Source organism: Pseudonaja textilis, chromosome 3 (genome assembly GCF_049901715.1).
Source record: "Pseudonaja textilis isolate UNSWEBS1 chromosome 3, rPseTex1.2, whole genome shotgun sequence".
NCBI classification, from domain to species: domain Eukaryota; kingdom Metazoa; phylum Chordata; class Lepidosauria; order Squamata; family Elapidae; genus Pseudonaja; species Pseudonaja textilis.
In genome coordinates, this window is record NC_141992.1 from 196,581,576 (window position 1) to 196,603,901 (window position 22,326).

The 22,326-nt window shown below is 45.2% G+C and overlaps 1 protein-coding gene across 6 annotated transcripts in view; it reads right to left on the minus strand.

Annotated features, from left to right (window-relative positions):
* The window catches only part of TSNARE1 (t-SNARE domain containing 1), a 271,228-nt gene that overhangs the window by 193,107 nt on the left and 55,795 nt on the right, over positions 1-22,326 (minus strand). For 5 of the 6 annotated variants that reach the window (XM_026715999.2, XM_087931803.1, XM_087931805.1 and 2 more), the window contains one exon: positions 16,917-17,040. In XM_026715999.2, coding sequence (XP_026571784.1) covers positions 16,917-17,001 — 85 coding nt within the window. In that variant the 5' untranslated portion in view covers positions 17,002-17,040. The remainder of the gene's footprint in view (positions 1-16,916; positions 17,041-22,326) is intronic. The other variant, XM_087931806.1, reaches the window with a different exon arrangement.

Sequence of the window (22,326 nt, forward strand, 5' to 3'; positions counted from 1 at the left end):
TCAGCTGTGAGGCACGCACATGCGCAGTGAGCTAAGTTTCCCTGCAGCTTGCATGCCGGCACAAATGGCTCTGCGTGCCACCTGTGCAGAAAGGGAGAGACTGACAATAAAAAGAAAAGAAATAGAAGACTGTTATAGAATATAGAATATTTTCAAACATGGGATTTGTTTTAAGAATTGTTGAACAACAGAGGTAGAAATTAATTAGGAACTGCAAAAGTATTATTATGTAAGCAAATCGATCCAGACAGTATATTGTTCACAAATGTACGTAAAGAGAAAATGTATAAACATTTTTTAAAAAAAAAAAATAAGTCAAGGACTACATGTACTGCTCATGGTACGATGCTCCTAGCTTCGCGCCCCTGGCATATTTTAATTCTCAGAAAGGGGGCAGTAAACCCTGTGTTTCTCTCAAGAAAGACGTCCCTTTCACGGTTTCCCAATCACATGGAGATTAATGGAACAGTTTGAGTGTCTTACTTACAGGCAGAGAACGGGGGTGAAGAGAAAGTGTGAGGAGAGACATAATAAATATGCTAGTTCCAAGCCATAAAAACATTTTTATAGCCCTGTAAACCAATATGACTGCCCTCGTCCCCAAATAAGACAAGAGTAGAACGTGGAGGAGAAAGGGAGATTTTGGAAATAACGTACGAGAGAAGGAAGGGGGGAGGGAAAGAGGGAGGGAGGGAGGCTGCTGAGGATTCGCGGGGGTTCAGGAGAGCCCCTATCTAAGATTCTGTGCAGTTCAGAGAACCCCCAAATCCCACATCCTGGCTAGCCCCTCCTATCCCACCCTACCCCTCCCAGGAGTCCCTATGCAGCCTGTTTTGGATGCTGGTATGTGCAGGGCGCACAGAGGCTCAGGGACCTCCCAGAAGTTCATAGCAAGGCTGGAAATGGGCCTGTTTCCCACTTCCGGAAAGCCTCCAGAGCCCGGGGAGGCCATTTTCTGCCCTCGCGGAAGTTCAAGGAAAGCCTCCAGAGCCCGGGAGGCCATTTTTTGCCCTAACGGTGGTTCAAGGAAATTCTCCAGAGCCCGGGAGGCCATTTTCTGCCCTCACGGAGGTTCAAAGAAAGCCTCCAGAGCCCAGGGAGGCCATTTTCTGCCCTCACGGAGGTTCAAGGAAAGCCTCCAGAGCCCAGGGAGGCCATTTTCTGCCATCGCGGAGGTTCAAGGAAAGCCCCAGAGCCCGGGAGGCCATTTTCTGCCCTCACGGAAGTTCAAGGAAAGCCCTGCCCTTGCGGAGGTTCAAGGAAAGCCCCAGAGCCCGGGAGGCCATTTTCTGCCCTTCGGAGGGAAAGTTCAGAGCCGGGATGAAGCCTCCAGAAATTCAGGGAGGCCGGGAGGCCATTTTTCTTGCGGAGGTTTAAGGAAACCTCCAGAGCCCGGGATGATATTTTCTGCCTGCGAGGTTCAAGGAAAGCCTCCAGAGTCCGGGAGGCCATTTTCTGCCCTCGCGGAGGTTCAAGGAAAGCCTCCAGAGCCCGGGAGGCCATTTTCTGCCCTCACGGAGGTTCAAGGAAAGCCTCCAGAGCCCAGGGAAGGCCATTTTCTGCCCTCACGCAGAGGTTCAAGGAAAGCCTCCAGAGCCCGGGAGGCCATTTTCTGCCCTCACGGAAGTTCAAGGAAATTCTCCAGAGCCCGGGAGGCCATTTTCTGCCCTCACGGAGGTTCAAGGAAAGCCCCAGAGCCCGGGAGGCCATTTTCTGCCCTCATGGAGGTTCAAGGAAAGCCTCCAGAGCCCGGGAGGCCATTTTCTGCCCTTGCAGAGATTCAAGGAAAACCTCCAGAGCCGGGATGATATTTTCTGCCCTCGCGAAGGTTCAAGGAAAGCCTCCAGAGCCTGGGAAGGCCATTTTCTGCCCTTGCGGAGGTTCAAGGAAAGCCTCCAGAGCCCGGGAAGGCCATTTTCTGCCCTCGCGGAGATTCAAGGAAAGCCTCCAGAGCCCGGGAAGGCCATTTTCTGCCCTTGCAGAGGTTCAAGGAAACCTCCAGAGCCCGGGATGATATTTTCTGCCCTCTGAAGGTTCAAGGAAAGCCTCCAGAGCCTGGGAAGGCCATTTTCTGCCCTTGCGGAGGTTCAAGGAAAGCCTCCAGAGCCTGGGAAGGCCATTTTCTGCCCTTGCGGAGGTTCAAGGAAAGCCTCCAGAGCCCGGGAAGGCCATTTTCTGCCCTGCAGAGGTTCAAGGAAAACCTCCAGAGCCCGGGATGATATTTTCTGCCCTCGCGGAGGTTCAAGGAAAGCCTCCAGAGCCCGGGGAGGCCATTTTCTGCCCTCACGGAGGTTCAAGGAAAGCCTCCAGAGCTCGGGGAGGCCATTTTCTGCCCTCGCGGAGATTCAAGGAAAACCTCCAGAGCCCGGGATGATATTTTCTGCCCTCGCAAGGTTCAAGGAAAGCCTCCAGAGCTCGGGGAGGCCATTTTCTGCCCTCACGGAGATTCAAGGAAAGCCTCCAGAGCTCGGGGAAGGCAAAAAACCCCACCCTGCCAGGGTGCTGGAGGCCAAGAAAAGGTGGGAACAGCACAGGCTGACCCAACTACTCGAGAGGAGAGCGCCCCGCTCCTCTTCACAAGGCACACCTAGGGAATGAAGCCTAAGGAGCCACTGTGGGGAAGGGCATTTGTCAGGAACAAACGCTGAGTCCCTGAAGTGTTGAGTGCCGACGTTTGAACTTTCCAAGAGTCACTGCGTTCTTTCTGGCTTTCTGGACTAATCACCTGGATCCTTTGCTTCCTGAACTCCTAGATTTGCCCTGCTGGATTTATTGCTGTGCAGCCTTGGTGCACACAGCACTAGGCTGGACTATTTGCAGCCAAAGACTGCTTGAGGTACATGTGGGGGTTTGTCATCACTTTGCTCTGGGACTTGCCAGAAACGTAAGAGCGTTTGGGGAACGTTAGAGCAATAAAGGGACGGTTTGAACTGCCAGCTGCTTGTGTTATCTCTGTGCTGTGTCCTGGGACATCACAGACTCCAGGACTTCCAAGATCCATTCCAATGCTGTTGTTCTCTTAGGATGGACCACAAGGTCACCTGGGTTCCTTTCCCACCACCGCTCAGGAACATGGTTACACCTTCTTAATGTCTGATGACCCGGGGCGTGACACAGAAATAACAAAGTCACAAAAGTAGAATAAATTCCCTTTAATGCCTCCAACTTGGGCCCCAGAGTCCAATTATCCTCGGCTGGATATCAAACTCTTCCAAAAACAGTCGACGAAGGGAGTAAATGTAATCCGAACCCAAAGTAAAGATAATTAAAAATTTTAAAAAACCAACACAAACCACCCTGAAGTAATTAACACAGGAGGCCAGGATAATAAATTGCAGAGTTTCACAAGATAACGCAACAACCACAGTTGGGAGGACACCAAAACCCAATAAGCCTCGACAAAGATAATGCATGCTTTGCTTCCAGCAAGGGGCTGTGTGCAAATGCCCCACTTATATCCTGTTCTCCCAGCTGCAACTAATGAAAGGGATCAGGGCCTTTTTCTCTCCCATAAGCCGAGTTGCTCCCTTTTCCATTCCTCTCTGCGTGCCCTAGGATGAAGAGGGGGTGGGCTTGGGTCTTCCTCTGAATGCTCAGCCGGACTGTGCTCTTCCCCCGTTTCTTCCACAGCCATTGGAGCCACACTCCCACTCCCTGTCAGCTGTTCAATCTCCCCCTCAGAATCAGACCCATGCCTACAGATGCAAGGCCCTGGATTCCTGTCACTTAACAAGTGGAAGAATTTGTCCCATGAAATAGTGAGATATTCTAGTTGCTCCTGCACCAAGGACGAGGCTGGGCTAGATGACCTCCCCAATTCTCTTCCAATCCCTACGGTTTTAGGATGCATATCTTTAAACAAACTGAGTGGCATGTTTGCCTGGTGGTGAAGACGGTTGCCTCCCACTAGGAAGGTTGAGAGTTCAATCCTAGGTAGGGGCAGGTGTTTCTTTCCTGAGGCACAAAGAAAAATAAAAATCTGCTGTGAAGTTTGCTTAGGTGTCAGGAAGGACATCCGGCCAGTAAACACTCAGTTCCATCGCAGCATCCCAGAGTCAGGCAAACCCCTTTCACGGCCAATGGGGTAGCCGGGTTCACTTTATGACCGTTTTCCCCACTTAACAACTGCAGGGATTCACTTAAGAAGCGTGGCAAGAAACGGGGCGGGGCAAAACATGCTGAACAGATGTCTCGCTTAGCAACAGAAATATTGGGGCCCAGTTGCAGTCATAAGTCTTAAAGGTGGAGCTGTGGCCTAGAGGTAGAGCTCTCGCCTCACAATCAGGAGGCTGTGAGTTCAATCCTAAGTAGAGGCTGAAATTTCTCTCTCTGGCACAATGTGAATATATCTGCTGTGAACTCCACATTGGTGACAGGAAGGACATCCGGCCAGTAAACACTCAGCTCCATCCAGTCTCCCATCTCCACCCCAAATTAAAGGACTACAAGGTCGTAAAAAGGCAGTTTTTTTTATCTTTAAACAACTGTTGGGGTCTAGGGAAGCCAAGCCAAACAATTAGTGTTTCTCGAATACAAAGGCAAGAGAGTTTTACTACAGCTCGCTGGTCTGTTGAGAAGTAAAAAGGAATTGCCGGGAGCTAGGAGTATTTTGCCTAAAGGGAGAAAAATGAAAAAGCTAACTCCAATATGCATAAATTCCTGTTCACACCGCGCTAGATGACAAGGCCAGCAGCATGTGTGAACTAATTCTGTTGGAAAGCAACGGGTTGGATGCAGACTTTGCCGTGTTTTGAGCGGCCGGATCGAAATTCCCGGATGTTGTCCAACTTATTCCAATCAGCCCCCTCTCAGTTTGATGACCTCTGAGTCCAATTCCTTGTATCTCTGGTGACGCTTGAGAAAAGCTCTTCTAGATACAACCTCTTCCGTGTTAATGATGGGCCTATTTTTAGAGAAACCAGGAAGGAAGCAAATTGAGGGCTGAGATGGGATCCTTCTAACCACAGGGGAATAATAAATAAGAACAACAATAATAATAACAAAAAGTAAATGGTAAAAAGTAAATGCCATATGGAGGAAGTGGAGGAGGAAGACGATGACTGTGGGCTCCTTGGTGCTCTCTGAGTTTAGTTGTTTTCTTGCAGACATTTCACGATCCCACTTGGTAAAATCATCAGTATTAGGGGTTTGAAGAGAAGAGGAAGAGGGGAAGAGGAAGAAGAGGAAGAGGAGGGGAAGGGGAGAAGAAGGGGAGGAGGAGGAGGAGGAGGAAGAGGAGGAGGAGAAGGAGCAGCAGCAGCAAAAAATCTCTGGTTAGTTAAATGAATTATCATTAATGTCAGTCCCTCTGTATAATGTACTGCAGTTTCCAAGAAAGCCCCTTCACGCAACCCCTTCAGGATTTTTAAATTGTCCTGAATTCCTAATCGAGTTCTTGGGTAGTTGTTACATTCTTTATTTTTTTTTCAAACAGTAAAAATTGCAGCTGTCTTCCCTTTTGTTTTCTGACTGGGCACATCTTAAATGAATTTATGGGACCGCGTAAAAATAGCAACCCCTGGAGAAGGCTGCCATTTATTGTCATCCAATCCCTTTCCGCTCAGAAGAAAATCCCATCAAGAAAGTTTTTAAATTTCCCAGCAGCTTTTCTCTGAGGGGGGGGAAATGGATGGGACCCCCTCAGACAGGCTGCACGAACAATAACTCTTCATTTCATTCCACATCTACTTATTTTTAATGCGGCGATTTTTCCCGAATCCCACCTCCCCCTTGCACGAGTTTATAAACCACCGTAAAAATGATTTACGTTCTAAATACTAGAAAAGCAACATGAAAATTTAAACTAAGCGATGAGCAAACATTGCTTATGAATTATGAAGTTGTCTCATCTATAAAAGACAAAGATGATGTGGCATTTCTGCATTTAAATCGGGTTTTCTTCTTGGAGATAGATAGATAGATAGATAGATAGATAGATAGATAGATAGATAGATAGATAGATAGATAGATAGATAGATAGACAGATAGATGGAAAGATAGATAGATAGATAGATAGATAGATAGATAGATAGATAGATAGATAGATAGATAGATAGATAGATAGATAGATAGATAGATAGATAGATAGATAGATAGATAGATAGATAGATAGATAGGCAGGCAGGCAGGCAGGCAGGCAGACATATATGTATTTATCATTGTCATCAGTATTAGAAAGGAATGAGATATTCACACACATACACACACACACACACACACACACACAGGCATGAACATTATTTTGAATTGCAAAAGGCAAAGGAGGGAACCCCAATTGCAATAGAACTTAGACATATATACCGCTTTACAGCACTCTCTAAGTGGTTTACAGAGTCAGCCTCTTGCCCACAACAATCTGGGTCCTCATTTTACCCACCTCAGAAGGAGGGAAGGCTTAGTCAACCAAATTTGCAGGCAGCCAGCAGTCAGCAGAACCAACCTACAGTACGGCACCCTAACCACTGCACCACCGAGGCCCACGGTGTCCATAGAAATGTGTCCTTTCCCTCAATTGCACGTAGTCCTCAATATACGGCCACAATTGAAGTTCTAAAATAACAGTTGGAAGGGACCTTGAAGGTCTTCTAGTCTGATCCTCTGCTTAAGCAGGAGACCCTATACCATTTCAGATAGGCCAGTCTCTTCTTACAAACCTCCCGTGATGTAGCAGCCACAACCTCCGAAGGCCGGCTTCTCCACTGGTTAGTTCTCCTCACTGTTAGGAAGTTTCTCCTAAATTCCAGGTTGCTTCTCTCCTTGATTAGCTTCCATCCATTGTGTCAACTCGTAAAGCGTTCCTGTACCTCTTTTAGAGTTGCCATAAACAAGGGAGGAGGAGGAAATTCGAAGGAACAGTGCAGCAGTTTAAAACCAGAAGTACATTCCAACACTTATCTTACAAAGATTGTAGCTAAGCTGCCGGATCTTCCGCCCACGAAATGCGATTGATGACAACCCCGCCTTGTGCGTGCTTCATCAGAGAATCGGATTTATGACACTTCCGGTGGGGGGGGGGGGGAGAAACAGGGTCATAGGTGACTGTAAATTACGTATGCCAGAGTTGGCTTCATACAGGTTAATGCCGGACATGCTGCTCCTAATAAATATTTTGATTTCTTTTGAAGCTTGGTTCGAAGCTCATGATTTAATTAGGGCAATTGCCGGAATCCTGATAGCAAGCTTCTTGTCCTGCCTTCTGGTGCTTTGGAAAATAACTTGACCCCCCCTCCTCTATGTGGCAGCCCCTCAAATATTGGAAGACAGCTATCATGTCCCCACTAGTCCCGCTCTTTAATAGAGTAGATATAGGTAGCCTTCCAGTTACGACCAAAATTACAACTTAAAACTTACAACTATTGAGCCAGATGCTGCCTAGACTGACCTGCACATTTGGTTTTTCTTGCCTAAATGTAGAATCTTACTTTTTTCACCATTGAATTTAATTTTGTTCCATAGTGCCCGGTGTTCAAGACTGTCTTTGTTTCTCTTCTCTGTAGTCTTTCTAGAGTCTCAACATCTTTTTTTTACATCGTGGCGACCAAAACTGGATGCAGTATTCCAAGTCTGGACTTACCAAGGCCTTAAAAAAGTGATATTAACACTTCATATGATCTTCATTTTATCCCTCTTGTTAATGCAGCCTAGGATTGGCCTGGCTTTTTTTTTTGGCTATATTTAAGTGATTGTGTACTAAGACTCCAAATTCCCTCTCACAGTTACTACTATTGATCCAGCTACCATCTATATTCTACTTGTGCATTTGGTTTTTCTGAAGGCTAAAATATATGATGAACGGTTGCAGGAACTGGGCATGGCTAGTCTAGTGAAGAGAAGGACCAGGGGAGACAGGATAGTGGTCTTCCAATATTTGAGGGGCTGCCACAGAGAGGAGGAAGGGGTCAAGCTATTTTCCAAGACACCCGAAGGCCAAACAAGGAATAATGGATGGAAACTGAACAGGGAGAGATTTAACCTGGAGAAACTTTCTGACAGTGAGAACAATCAACCAAGGGAACAGAAGTTGCCTTTGGAAGTTGTGGGAGCTTCATTATTGGAGGATTTCAAGAAGAGATTGTACTGCCATCTATTAGAAATGTTGTAGGGTTTCCTGCTTGGGCGGGGGGTTGGACTAGATGACCTACAAGGTCCTTTCCAATCAGCTAATCAGATTTTTTGTTTGTTTGAATCTGTTTGTTCTTGTCTAAATATAGTCTCAACACCCTTTTTTTTTTTTTTACATTTTTGGGGACCAAAACTGAACGGAATAGTCCAAGTGTGGTCTTACCAAGGCATGATCTTGATTCTATTCCCTCAGATGATGCTCATTGCAGCAGATGGCATTCTCCGTTCAGGATGAGATTTGCCCAAATCCAGGAGGAAACATCTTTGCCTAGGGTTCCCAGGTGGCCTCCTCCATTCAGTTCCATCGATGAGGAAGCATCTCCTCCGCTTGCCAAGCAGACAAGATGCTCTGTGGAGGATTGGCTGCCTATCCCGAGCCCCATCTGTTCAAGTAGCTTGGAGCCCATCCACCAGACAGGTGGCCTCCTGCCACGGGTGGCGGTGCCAGATAAACAGAGGGCTTCGGTGGACATTGTCTGGCTGTATTCTCAAGCTGATTCTTTGCTGCAAGAAAGGGCTCGCTTTCCAGTAAAGGAGAATGTTTGTGGTTGGGGTTGAAAGGTGGGGTCCTTGGTGCCCTCTGAGTTTGTTTGCTGCAGAAGCTTCATGACCCAACTTGGTAGCATAATCAGAGGAGAAGAGGAGGAAGAAGAGGAGGAGGAAGAAGAAGAGGAGGAGGAGAAAAAGGAGGAGGAGTGGAGGAGGAGACGACAAAGAAGAAGGAGAAATGAATTATAATCAAAGCATGAGAAGGAGGATGGAGAGGAGAAGGAGGAGGAGGAGGAGGAGAGGAGGAAGAGATGACAAAGAAGGAGGAGAAATGAATTATAATCAAAGCATGAGGATGGAGAGGAGAAACAGAAGGAGGAGGAGGAGGAGATGAAGGAGAAGGAGAAGGAGAAAAATAAGAAGAAATGAATTATAATCAAAGCATGAGAAGGAGGATGGGGAGGAGGATGGGGAGGAGGAGGAGGAGGAGGAGGAGGAGGAGGAGGAGGAGGAGGAGGAGGAGGAGGAGGAGGAGGAGAAGAAGAAGAAGAAGAAGAAGAAGAAGAAGAAGAAGAAGAAGAAGAAGAAGAAGAAGAAGAAGAAGAAGAAGAAGAAGAAGAAGAAGAAGAAGAAGAAGAAGAAGAAGAAGAAGAAGAAGAAGAACTTCTTGATGCTCTCTGAGCTTGGTTATTTTCTTTACTCAAAGAAAGTGTAAAGTCTTTACTCATACACTTTATATTTCATTACTCAAAGTAATACTAGTGATGATGTTAACTAGTTTGGGTCTTGCAAAGACTGAAAAGAAAACAAGGAAGCCCAGAGAGCACCAAGGACCCCTCAGGCCTTGCTACTTCTGGTTTCCACACCCGCAGATGGAGGCGCCTGACTGAGGACCAGCTGAGCCTGGGTGATTCGTTTTGATTTGTGCCGGACACAGATCCAGCTTCGAGGGGACGGAGAAACAAGGTTACGAGGAGGATGGTTAGAACGAGACTCGCCCCTCGCTGGGGCAAGCTGTTTTCTTGCTACTCCAGCTTATGACTTTTAGATTCGGTGCTCCATCTTAATCAACTTCCGGTCTCCAGCTGGATACTTGCGTGTGATCTCTCCAAGGCCACTTTGTTCTGACCCAAACCTTGTTCCAAGGAAACAAACACCAAACAGCAAAACCTTTTAACGATTCTTTATGAATTCCGTTCCTTCACGGTTAAAAGGCTGTTTCAAACTAATTGTCTCTGATAAGAACGAGCCTTGCCAAGGTGGTGCAACGCTGCCAAGAACACTAGATCCAGTTGCCAAGAAATATTTCATACACAAAGAGTCTCCGAACACAAACTAAGAGAGTCCGAATGTCCACGAGGCTTGAGTGCAAAAACTTCTTTGTTTCCTACAAAGAACTCCGTTTCTCAGCTGGCTTTTAATTCTTAAGGGAGGGGCCATTACCTTGCAGCCTTACTCCCGAGTCACCCATGCTGCTGCAGGTGCTCTTTCCTTCCACAGGCTCCTCGGGGAACTCTTCATCACTGCTGCCAGCCTCCATAATCTCCGAAGGAAGCACTTCACTCCCTGATGGTCCTGGCCCCATCCCTGCCTCACACACAGGCCCCTCATCTGAGTCCTCGTTCTCAGAGACCTCAGCTGTCCGCATCTGCTACCGGCGAGCCACAACACACTTACGACTGGATTTCTAAGGAAAACCAGTTTTCTTCATCTGCATATTTCAGTCCATTGCTGGTAAAAGAATTGAACCAGGTATAAGCACGGCTGACACACTTACTAATCTATAAGAATGTACTTTATTTTTTTATCGATTTATTAGTTACAGGTAGTCCTTGACTTACAACCACAACTGAGCCCTATGTTTCCATGGCTAAGTGAAACAGTTATTAAGTGAGTTTTGCTCCACAGTATGAACTTTCTTGCCAGCGCTGTAAAAGTAGCACTGCAGTTGTTAGTTAACTCGGTTGTTAAGTGAATCTACCAGTGGTGAGATTGTTTTTTTACCACCAGTTCTGTGGGTGTGGCTTGGTGGGCAAGGCACTGTAAAATCCCCATTCCCTCCCTACTCCTGGGGGAAGGATACTGCAAAATCCCATTCCCTCCCCACCCACTAACCTGCTTTCCAGCTCCGTTCTCCTGTGCAGGGCAACCAAAGAAGACCCAACCGATCAGCTGGGACTCATGAGACAGAGAATAGATGGGGGCGGGGCCAGTCAGAGGCGATATTTGCCAGTTTCCATCCATTATTCCTTGTCTGGCCTTCGGGTACCTTGGAAAATAGCTTGACCCCCCTCCTCCTCTCTGTGGCAGCCCTAAACTATTGGAAGACCGCTATCATGTCTCCCCTGGTCCTTCTCTTCCCTAGACTAGCCAGGCCCAGTTCCTGCAAGCATTCATCGTATGTTTGAACCTCCAGTCTCCTAACCATCCTGATTGCTCTTCTCTGTACTTTTTCAAGAGTCTCGACATCTTTTTCGTAATGTGGTGACCAAAACTGGATGCCGTACTCTAGAATAGAGCTTGGAAGCCTTCTAGTCCAGCCTCTCAGAGACTTAGAATAACTTTGTTGTCACTTTGAATCCATGGTGGGATTCATTTTTTTTTTACTACCGGTTCTGTGGGCGTGGCTTGGTGGGATTGGCAGGGGAAGGATACTGCAAAATCCCCATTCCCTCCCCACCCCACTAACCTGCTTTCCGGCTCCGTTCTCCTGTGCAGGGCAACCAAAGAAGACCCAGCCAATCAGCTGGGACTCAGGAGGCGGAGAATAGATAGGGGCAGGGCCAGTCAGAGGCAATATTTGCCAGCTCTCTGAACTACTCAAAATTTCTGCTACCAGTTCTCCAGAACTGGTCCAAACCTGCTGAATACCACCTCTAGAATCTCCCTTCCCCGTTGACTTTGCTTGTCTGAAGGATCACGGTACCTTGGGACATTGCAAATCATCATAAATGTGAGTCGGTTGCTAATGCCTGAATTTTGGTCCTGTGACCATGTTGCAACAATCATGTGAAAAACTGTCATAAGTCACTTTTTTCAGTGTTATTGTAACTTGGTTACAATTTAACGAATGATCACTAAATAAACTGTTGTAATTTGAGGACTGCCTGTACCATCCCTCCTGCTCACAGGAAAGGACGAAAGAAGAAATATTTCTTAACATTTGTAGCTCTCAGCGGGAAACCTTCCATTCTCAGCCGAAAACCTTCCGTTGCCTCACACCTTTTCGATAAAATTTGAGAGCTCTGAAGAGGGAAAAGGGGGAGAGACAGAGGCAAAGCCGTCCGTCAGCCCTTAGATGGTCTCCAGTCCCCAGGTCTGGAGGTGGCTGATGAGGAAGAGGAGGAACAGCTGGGTCCAGGGCCTGATACACAGATGCAGAGAAGGCAGAGGAGAGGAGAGCAGTGGAAATCTATGGGCTGGTCCTTGGGACAGAAGAGCCACCGCTGCTAGCGAAGCCCCACCCTAGCTCTGGGGATAATAGGCAGCGGCGGAGATGAATAGATGTGGCAAACAACTATTCCTCTCCCTGCCAGAAGGACTAGTTAGAAAGAGAAACCTTTTGCCGGGGCTGTTGGAGTTCCTAATAAAGGAATCTTTGACTTCACTTCAGAGGGTTTGTCGTGTTTGCGGAGCTGGGTCAGAACAGTTGCGTGGCAAATTAGTCGTGGCAAGTTGTCCTGCAGTGAGTTGGCCGCAACCAGTTGACTGTGGCTAGTTGGCCCAATTCGCATGTGACCCCCTTTTGCGACCTTCTGACAAGCGAATTCCATGGGGAAGCCAGATTCACTTAACAACCATGTTGCTAACTTAACAAATGCTTTCCCTTTGTGGACTAATGCTTACAGAAATTTTTCTAAACATGTCCATAAAAGCTCACCCTTCCGTGATAGAACTGTAACTTTGTGTAATTCTGATTGTAGTGTTAGTCGTCTTTCTTTCTTTCTTTCTTTCTTTCTTTTTCTTTCTGTCTCTTTCTCTCTCTCTTTTTCTCTTTCCTTCCTTCTTTCTTACAATTTTTTTTATTTGTTTTATTATATAAAATACAAAGGAAAAAAAATAAAAATAGGAAATAAAGGGAAGGAAAAGGAGTGGGGGAAAGAAGGTGTGAGATACAAGGAGGGGAAAAAATACATTGACTCTTGACTCTTCTTAGCAGTGTACGAGATAAAAACACTCCAACCTCAACGTTTGGCTTTTACACATTAATGTATAACTTGCCATTTCTACGCCACATCTTTCTGATCAACAAAACCGAAGTCAACCAAAGTTTCAGTGTTCTTTTCATCACAAAGCACAAAATCCAGAAGTGACATCCAAATGAAAAAAAAGATTTCCGCTTTGAATAAAATAATCAATTTAACCAGGAATGGGATTCTGCCGGTTCGGACCAGTTCGAGCGAACCCCTAGCTCCAAAAGTCAGCTGGGAGTGAACCAGTTCGCTGCGCCCCGCCCGCCCCTGCGCTGTACTTTATATCCCAGCTGATCAACGCAAAAGATCAGATTGCCACTCCTCAGCTGTGTTACTCCCCAAAAGTAACATAGCAGGTAAGCATTTTTGCATTGCTGTTCACACATGCACAGCACACGTCAGGCGTGCATGCACGATCACCGAACCAGTTGTTATACTGGCACCATCCCACCCGTGAATTTAACCGTTCTGGCTTTATCTTCCTTTGCTATGGAAGTGGTATGTATTTCTATCCGCACCTAATAATCCTTGTGAACTCTCCCCATTTATATTCACGAGATTCACTGTATTCTTTCAAATTCGGAAGGAGGGAGGGAAAAACCACTCTTTTTTCTTTCTTTCTTTCTTTTTCTTCTTATTTCCGATGAAAGCTTTCAATGGGTGAAACCTTGTTTTTTGTTTTTTTTTAAAGTTCCTTCCTGGGACCTCCATGACATTTCCCAATACTGTCAGTGACATCCCAGAAAATGTACTACCGTGTTTCTCATAAAATAAGGCCTGGCCTTATATTTTTTTTGACTCCCCGAAAAAACGGCTAGGCTGTCTTTTCGGGGGTGACTTAATTTCCTCCCCCACCTAGGGCGGCCCACACACGTACCTCGCCACGAGGCCACTTCTATCGGCCGACGAAAGCTCCCCAAAGGCAGAGTCTCCAGCCGCTTCGGCGTGAGGCGTGGCTGCCCATGTCCCCTCGCCATTAGGCAGTCTCTTTCAGACGATGGAAGCTCCCCAAGTGCAGTCACCAGCCACTTCGATCGGCCGGTAGAAGCGGCCTCGGGCGAGTGCACACATGCACTCCCCTCGCCGCAAGGCTGCTTCTACCAGCCGATCGAAGTGGCTGGTGACTGCACTTGGGGAGCTTCCGTCACCCAAAAGAGACTGCCTAAAGGCGAGGGGACACGGGCAGCCATGCCACGCCCTGAAGTGGCTGGTGACTGCACTTGGGGAGCTTCTATCGGCTATTGGGATATTCTAGCCTAGGCTACCTGCGGGGCACTCCTAAAGGGAGGTTTTCTCCCCTCCCCCACCCTTCCCCCCCATTTCTCTTCATCTCGTGTAGTTCTAACGACTGATGTGAGAAATGGTGGGGAAATGCATGATTTAAATAGGCCTAAATTTGGGGGTCGGGGCTTAATTTCACCTCATGCCTAGAAATCATGCTGGGCCTTCCTATTGGTGGAGGCCTTATTGTTGGAGAAACACGGTAGCATATTCGTGTGTCACATCAGTCTGATGGACTCAGAAAATAGATAAAGTGAGAGTACTTCTCCAACAATTGATGCCCCGTTGAAGCAGAAGGACAGATCTAAATCTCTAGGTCAGGGGGCAAGGAAAAAAAACAACCACAAGTTAAAAATAAGGCATTACAAGATGAGAAGGAAAGGATTGGATCTTCCTGGTTTGAAATGATATTTTGCGGCTTGCGGTTTGTTTTGGATGAAAGAAGCAGAAGACTCTCAGAGTTAGAAGGACGTGACCTGAAATTTGAGCAGCATGGATATATATATATATATATATATGACAGAGTCAAGGTTGAAGTTAATTTTAAAGATAGTTTCATTCACTTTCCTAAGATTGCAGATCACTCAAAGCGGTACATGCAGCCCAGAAATAAAACAGAGGATTGCACTGGGGTCACAGAGAAATGATGAACAGAAGCTGAACATGGAAAAGTGAGAACATCAGCCTGGCAACCAAATATAGTCCACTCTCTCTGGGTTCCCTGTAGCTATCTAGGGTTGTGAAAGTTGGACATTAAAACAGCAAGACAGGAAGAAAATTGACTCATTTGAGACACGATGCTGGAGAAGGCTCCTGCAAATTCCTTGGACAGTAAAGGAGACCAACAATCAAGTGCTGAAATGCATAACTTTAGCAAGGAAAATTCACAAAACTGTGTCCCGCTTATTTTCGTCATATCACACAATAGAGATGGAGCAAGCAATTATGTTGGGAAGAGGAAACCAGGCCTCCAAAGAACATGATGGAGATATCTATGGAGATTCTCAGTCATTCCAGGTCATGGATGTCCCAAAGGTGCTTTTTTCAAGAGGCAACTGGACTTTCTGGTTTTAATTTGAAGATGTTTCGCTTCTCATCCAAGAAGCTTCTTCGGGTATGACTGGATAGTGGGAAATGGAAAAATGTATACTCCTTGCAGACAGCTGGTCATTTGCTTCCTTTTAGAGAATCATTGAGGCCACCTGGACACAGATGGACATACAACACAGATAAACCTCCAGGTGGCCTCAACCACCAAGGATGCAAATGTCCAGCTGTCTGCAAGGGGTATAAATCCTTCTACTCCCCACCACCTGGTCAGGGCTGAAAAAGCTTCTTGGATGAGAAGCAAATGTCTTCAAAGAAAAACAAACAAGCAGAAAGTCCAGTTGCTTCTTGAAAAAAGCACCTTTGGGACATCATGATGGACACCATAACTGCTGGACACCATCAAAGCTGACACCTTGAGCCAGAGAATAGAAAAACTCAAAGAAGTAGTGCAAGTGTCATGCCCCTGTTAGAATCTGACTCCGAGGGAGAGGAGGAACAGCCGACAGGGAGTGGGAGTGTGGCTCCACAGGTTGTGGAGGAAACTGGGGAAGGGCACAGGCCAGCTGGGAATTCAGAGGAAGACCCAGGCCCATCCACTCTTCATCCTAAGGCACCCAGGGAAGAGTGGATAAGGGAGAAAAGTGAATGGCATGGTCTATGGGGGAGGAAAGGGTCCTGATCCCCTTCATGGGCTGCAGCTGGGTGGACTCTTTCAAAGGACAATCTGCACATGGCCTAGTGCTGGAAGCAAAGCGTGAAATAATTCTAGTCTGTCCGTTCTTATCTGAGTTTGGCGTCCTTCCCAGTGTGTGTATTTCGATATCTGTGAACGTGTTCAAGCTCTTATCCTGCCTTGTCTCATTAATCGCTTCAGTGTGTTTTGTGTTGTTTTTTTCCATTTATATTTTATATGTATTTTGAGTTTGAACGGCATTTCTTCCTTTTCGCAATTGTTCATGGGGGAGTTTTTTTCTCCAGTCAATGATAATTGGACCTTGGAGGCCAAGATGAAGGAATTAAACGTACTTCACCTATTTTCGTGACTTTTGTGACCTACCTATCATCACAGCAAGATGGGGAGATGTGGAGAGACCTGGCCCATGGAATCGCCAAGAGTCAGGTGTGACTGAATGGGTAACATCATCGTTACAATCATCATCGAGAATATAGACTGGTTACAAGGCCAAGTTGTATCCAAAAACATCTTTGGGGATTTCCTCAGAAGAAGCAATCCTAGGCTGCATTAATACAGGGATAGGTTGAAGATCATGTGAAGTTCTCGTACCGCTTTACAAAGTCTTGGTAAGACCACATTTGTAAAACTGCAATTTGTTCTGGTCCTCAAAGTATGAAAAAAGTATTTGGGATTCTGGAAAAAGTGCAGAAAAGAGCCACGAAAATGATTAGAGGGCTGGAGGCTAAAACATACGAAGAATGGTTGCAGGAATTAAGTGTTTTGAGTCTAATGAAAAGAAGGGCTAAGGGAGACATGAAAATGTCCCAATATTTGACAGGCTGCCACAAAAAAGAAGAAGGTCAACCTATTTTCCAAAGCACCAGAATGGAATACCCAATTCTTGCAGCCGTTCTTCGCATGTTTTAGTCTCCAGGCCTCTAATCCTCTTAGTTGCTCTTCTCTGCACGTTTTTTTTCCCAAAGTCTCAACGTCTATTTTGTACTTGGATACGTCTGAGTTCTATTACCCATTAAAACAATAGTTATGACTTTAAAGAAAAGAAATTCAGGGAAGAAAAAATAATTAACACATGGGGTTCAACTTACCTAAAGGTTGATATCCTTGCCTTGATGGTCCTCCAAAGGTATTTCTGCTACCAAACCCACCGCCATCAATGGATCCATAAGACATCTTCTTTGGACACTTCCGGAGGTAGACTTCCTTTCAAGACTAAACCAAACAAGGGGAAAAATGTGAAACGGGCAGAGAGAACTTCAGAATACAGAGAGAAATAGAAAAGAACCAAGAAAAAAAAAGTGTTTATGGGATCTTCTCATCTAAAGAAAGCCAGCGAACGAGAAATTCAATCAATATTGGCATATTAGTTTGGAATTGGGCAACTCAGCACGCCAACTTGCCCTGGCAAACGCACATCACAGGACACAATTTAACAAATGGAAAAGTTAAATTGATTTCAATAGAACCTCGGCCAAATAATAAAACAAAGAAAGTCAGTCCAGAAATGCAAGAGTTGCAATAATTTCGACTCAAACATGGTCACCAAAAATAAAAATAACTGAATGAAATAATTAATACGGTGTTAAATTGTCCTGTGGCAAGTTGGCCAAATGGCCATCGTGAGTTGTCCCACAGAAAGTTGGCTGTGATGAGTGACCATGGTGAGTTGTCCTACCTAGACCCATCTTAGTGGGAGTAGCTACATCTTGTACTTCTGTGCTCCATTACACCAACTGGCCATTACTATCTGTGACTGGAAACTATTTGTAGAATATACTTTATTTAATTTCCATAAGTAAAATAAGGAGATGCTTCACATCTAAACAGAAACCAAAGGCTAAGCCCCTCTTATCAGTTTAGCAAAGTTATCAAGAAGTTCATACAATCACTCATTTTTTAAGCTGATGACATCTGATATATTACAGGAGAGAACTTTAAGAATATCAGCGTTGTCCTGCTGGAGTAGACCTCTGGCCCATCTCATCCAACACCGGCCAACCAAGTACCCAAGGAAGCACAAAAGTCTCTGAGTAGATGGCCTTCAAAAACAGGAAGGAAGGAGAAAAGGAAGAGCGATAGCACCTAGACTTATATACCACTTTATAGTGCTTTACAGCCCTCTCTAAGTGGTTTATAGAGTCAGCCTATTGCCCCCAACAATCTGGGTCTTCGTTTACCCACCTCAGAAGGAGGGAAGGCTGAGTCGACCTGGAGGCGGTCAGGATGGAATTGCTAGTAATGGGCAGAGAAGGCATGGAGGGTTAGGGTTAGGCAGGAAGGAGGGAGGGAGTAAGTAAGTATTGGAGGGAGGGAGGGGAAGGAAGGAAGAAGGAAGGAAGCATTGTATGGATGAAGGGATGGAGGGAGAAAGTTTAAACTTGAAGGAAGGGAGGAAGGCTGATTGATTGACTGACTTACTGAAGACAAGACTTCAAGGATGGGTTAGGGTTAGGGTTATGTCTAGTCTAATGAAACGATACATCAGAAGTGACAAAATAGGAGTATTCCAATCAGTAGTGGGATTAAAAATTTTTTTTTACTACCGGTTATGTGGTCGTAGTTTGGTGGGCATGGTAGGGGAAGGATACTGCAAAATCTCCAGTCAGAGGTGGTATTTGCCGGTTCTCCGAACTACTCAAAATGTCCACTACCGGTTCTCCAGAACTGGTCAGAACCTGCTGAATACCACCTCTGATTCCAATATTTCAAGGGCTGTCACAAAGAAGAGGAAGTTGAAAGCTGTTCTCCAAAGCACCTGAAGGCAGGACAAGAAGCAATGGGTGGAAACCAATCCAGGGAAGAAGCAACCTAGAACTAAGGAGAAACTATCTTAACAGTGAGGACAATTAACCAGTGGAATAACTTGCCTCCAAAGATTGTGAATGCTCCAACACTGGAAGTTGTTAAGAAGAGATTGGACAAACATTTATCTGAAATAGTACGGGGTTTCCTGCCTGAGCAAGGGGTTGGACTAGAAGACCTCCAAGGTCCCTTCCAATTCTAATATTCTGATGCTCTGTCCTTCTCCTCTACAGTGAGCTTTTGGACTGGGATTCACCCATGCACAGGGAAGGCGCAGCTGTTCCCAGAAACCTTTTTAAAATCTTTCATTTTTAATGTTTGCTCTAACGCTTTCCTTCCTTTTTCTTCTCTATCTTTTCCTGGCAGGTAGGAATATAATAACATCTGCTCTGGGAGGAAGACTTTGGACTTCTACTACAGCCTATGAAAATATCTGGCTGAAGTGAAAATTGCTGTTGGCATCATCCAAGAAGCCGAGGCCAAAGAGACGAGCAAAAATATCCCCTTGGCCTTTGTCACAGGAAACAAAGACACAATAAATCCAGCATTTTCTCGAGAACAAAAGATATTCCTTTCTGTCTCTTTTATCGGTGTTAAAAGCAGAGAATGATGGAAGGGTAAAAATCAGGCTTTCGGCTTCCTGGAAATGTACTGCTGAGATTTTATGATTGATTTATTAAACCAATTTTTTTTCTTCCTGATTTACTTATTGAGTTCTTCAATGATTTTTTTTATTATTTTTAGTTTTTGCTCCTCTCAAAATTTCCCCTTCCAAAGAATGATCCCTTCCATCGTTCCGATAATCCCCTGAAATTCCCCTCTTCCCACTCATATTTATCTAGCAATCCTTGGAAAAGCTTGCCGAGAGAATTAAAAATTAAAAAAGGGAGCTCTGGTTCCAGAGAAATTGGCCCGCCGCGATGCTGAACAAGTGAAACGTAAAAGAGAGAGAGAGAAAAAAAAGGGTAAACGTCTTTCTCTCTTATTGATGTATTTAAAAATACTGCAAAATGGGACCATTTTAATCAGAGGTGCCTCAAGGCAGATTACTTGGTAGCCCTGCCTGTGTTCTTATTATTTTCCTTATTTGATTTTACCCATTAACAATTTGGTTCCTGAAGCTTTAAAAGCAAATCCTAGCTTGAGATCTTGATCGATGTAAAAACCTCTCCGGTCTACGGAGAGGGAAACGGCAGATAATTTGCATGCAAAATTAATTAATTAATTAATGCGGGGGGAGGGCTCAATTTATAACTGCAAGTTTGTGTGTGTGTGTGTGTGTGTGTGTGTGTGTGTGTGTTTGGGTCTTTTAATGACCCCGTCGTCCCTTGCATCGGCGTGGATGTGGGCAACTGAATGGAGCTGAGTATTTACTGGCCAGATGCCCTTCCTGTTGCCAATGCGGAGTTTACAGCAAATATATTCACATTGTGCCCTTTTTCATTTTTTTCCCTTTAGGCAAACTACTCCTAGTTCCCGGCAATCCCTTTTTACTTCTCAACAGACCAGCGAGCTGTAGTAAAACACTCTTGCCTTTGTATTCGAGAAACACTAATGGTTTGGCTTGGCTTCCCTAGACCCCAACAGTTGTTTAAAGATAAAAACTGCCTTTTTTACGACCTTGTAATCCTTTAATTTGGGGTGGAGATGGGAGACTGGATGGAGCTGAGTGTTTACTGGCCGGATGTCCTTCCTGTCACCAATGTGGAGTTCACAGCAGATATATTCACATTGTGCCAGAGAGAGAAATTTCAGCCTCTACCTAGGATTGAACTCACAGTCTCCTGATTGTGAGGCGAGAGCTCCACCTCTATGCCACGGCACTGCCCGTATGACTTACGACTGCAACCGGATCCCAATATTTCTGTTGCTAAGCAAGACATCTGTTCAGAAAGTTTTGCCCCATTTCTTGCCATGCTTCTAAATGAATCACTGGAGTTGTTAAGTGAGAAAAACGGTTGTAAAGTGAACCTGGCTTCCCCGTTGGTCACGAAGGGGGATCGCCTGACCCTAGGATGCTGAGACTGTCATAACTATGAATCGGTTGCCAAAGCATCTGCATTTTGATCACGTGAACCTGGGAATGCTGCAACAGTTGTTAAGTGTGAAAAACAGTCATAAGTCATTTTTCCCATGCTGATGCAACTTTCAATGGTCAATAAAAGAACGGTTGTAAGTGAAAAACTACCAGTAAAATGTGATTATTTTAATCAGAGGTGCCTCAAGGCAGATACTGTAGACATTTAGGTCTATGTTCCCATTATTCGCCTGATTTGATCTTACTTGTTACAATTTTGTTCCGGAACCTGTAAAAGCAAAAAAAATCTTAGCTACGGAGGTTCTCAGCCATCCAAAGGTGCTTTTTTTTTTCAAGAGGAAACTGGACTTTCTGGTTTTTCATTGAAGACATTTTGCTTCTCCTCCAAGAAGCTTCTTCAGCTCTGACTGAATGGCTGGGAATGGTTTGTCCGCCGCAAGGATAAAACACCCAGACACAAACTGAGCAAACACATGGCACAACATGTCAGAGTATATCCATGGACTGGAATAGAGCATGGTAACAAGGTCAGCCAATGAATAGGCATAGGAACTAAATCAGCCAATGAGGACTGTTTGGAAACTGAAACTAGAAGTAGCCTAGGCACGGCTCTATATTAAGCTCTGCAGCCCTGAAGCTATGTTAAGCTCTGAGTCTGTCTATTGAGAATGAGACTGCTTCTCTCCTCTGCTGTGTGTCTTGCTTGCCTGCTGAACTAAAGTGAAACTGAGGTCTGTTTCTGAGCTCTTGAGTTGCTGTTCTGCTCTGGACTTGTAACATGTCTGCTTCTGTTTGAGTTTGCTCCATGTTGGAGAAATCTACAACTGGTATTGTAAAATTTACTTCATATGTTTATAAAGAAGTTAAATGAAGCCTGGAGCACCGGGGAACTAACGGAGGACTGGGAAAGAGCTGATGTGGTTCCCATCTTCAAAAAAGGTAAAAAAAATAGACCCAGGAAACTATAGACCAATCAGCCTGACATCAATACCTGGGAAGATACTGGAAAAGATAATAAAAACACAGATCTGCCAACATCTAGAAACAAGTAAAGTAATAACTAGCAGTCAGCATGGGTTTGTTAAGAACAGATCATGCCAAATTAATCTTATTTCATTCTTCAACACGGTGACTAAATTAGTAGACCAGCAAAATACCGTGGACTTAATATATTTAGATTTCAGCAAGGCATTCGACAAAGTAGACCACAACCTACTTCTTAGTAAGCGAGAAAAAAGTGGAATAGATAGCACCACCACTAGATAGACTCGCAACTGGCTGGCAAACTGTACTCAACGAGTAGTCCTTAAGGGGTCTAAGTCTACATGGAGGGAAGTAAGCAGTGGGGTGCCACAAGGTTCTGTCTTAGGCCCAGTACTCTTCAATATCTTCATTAACAACTTAGATGAGGGAATAGAAGGGGAACTTACCAAATTTGCAGATTATACTAAACTGACAGGAATAGCTAACACCCAAGAAGATAGGTTCAAAATCCAGATGGCTCTTGACAGACTAGAACACTGGGCCATATCTAACAAAATGAAATTCAATGTAGAGAAAAATAAAGTCCTACACTTAGGCAAGAAAAACCCAAAGTACACATATAGACTGGGTGAAACCAGGCTCAATAGCAGTAACTGTGAGAGGGATCTTGGAGT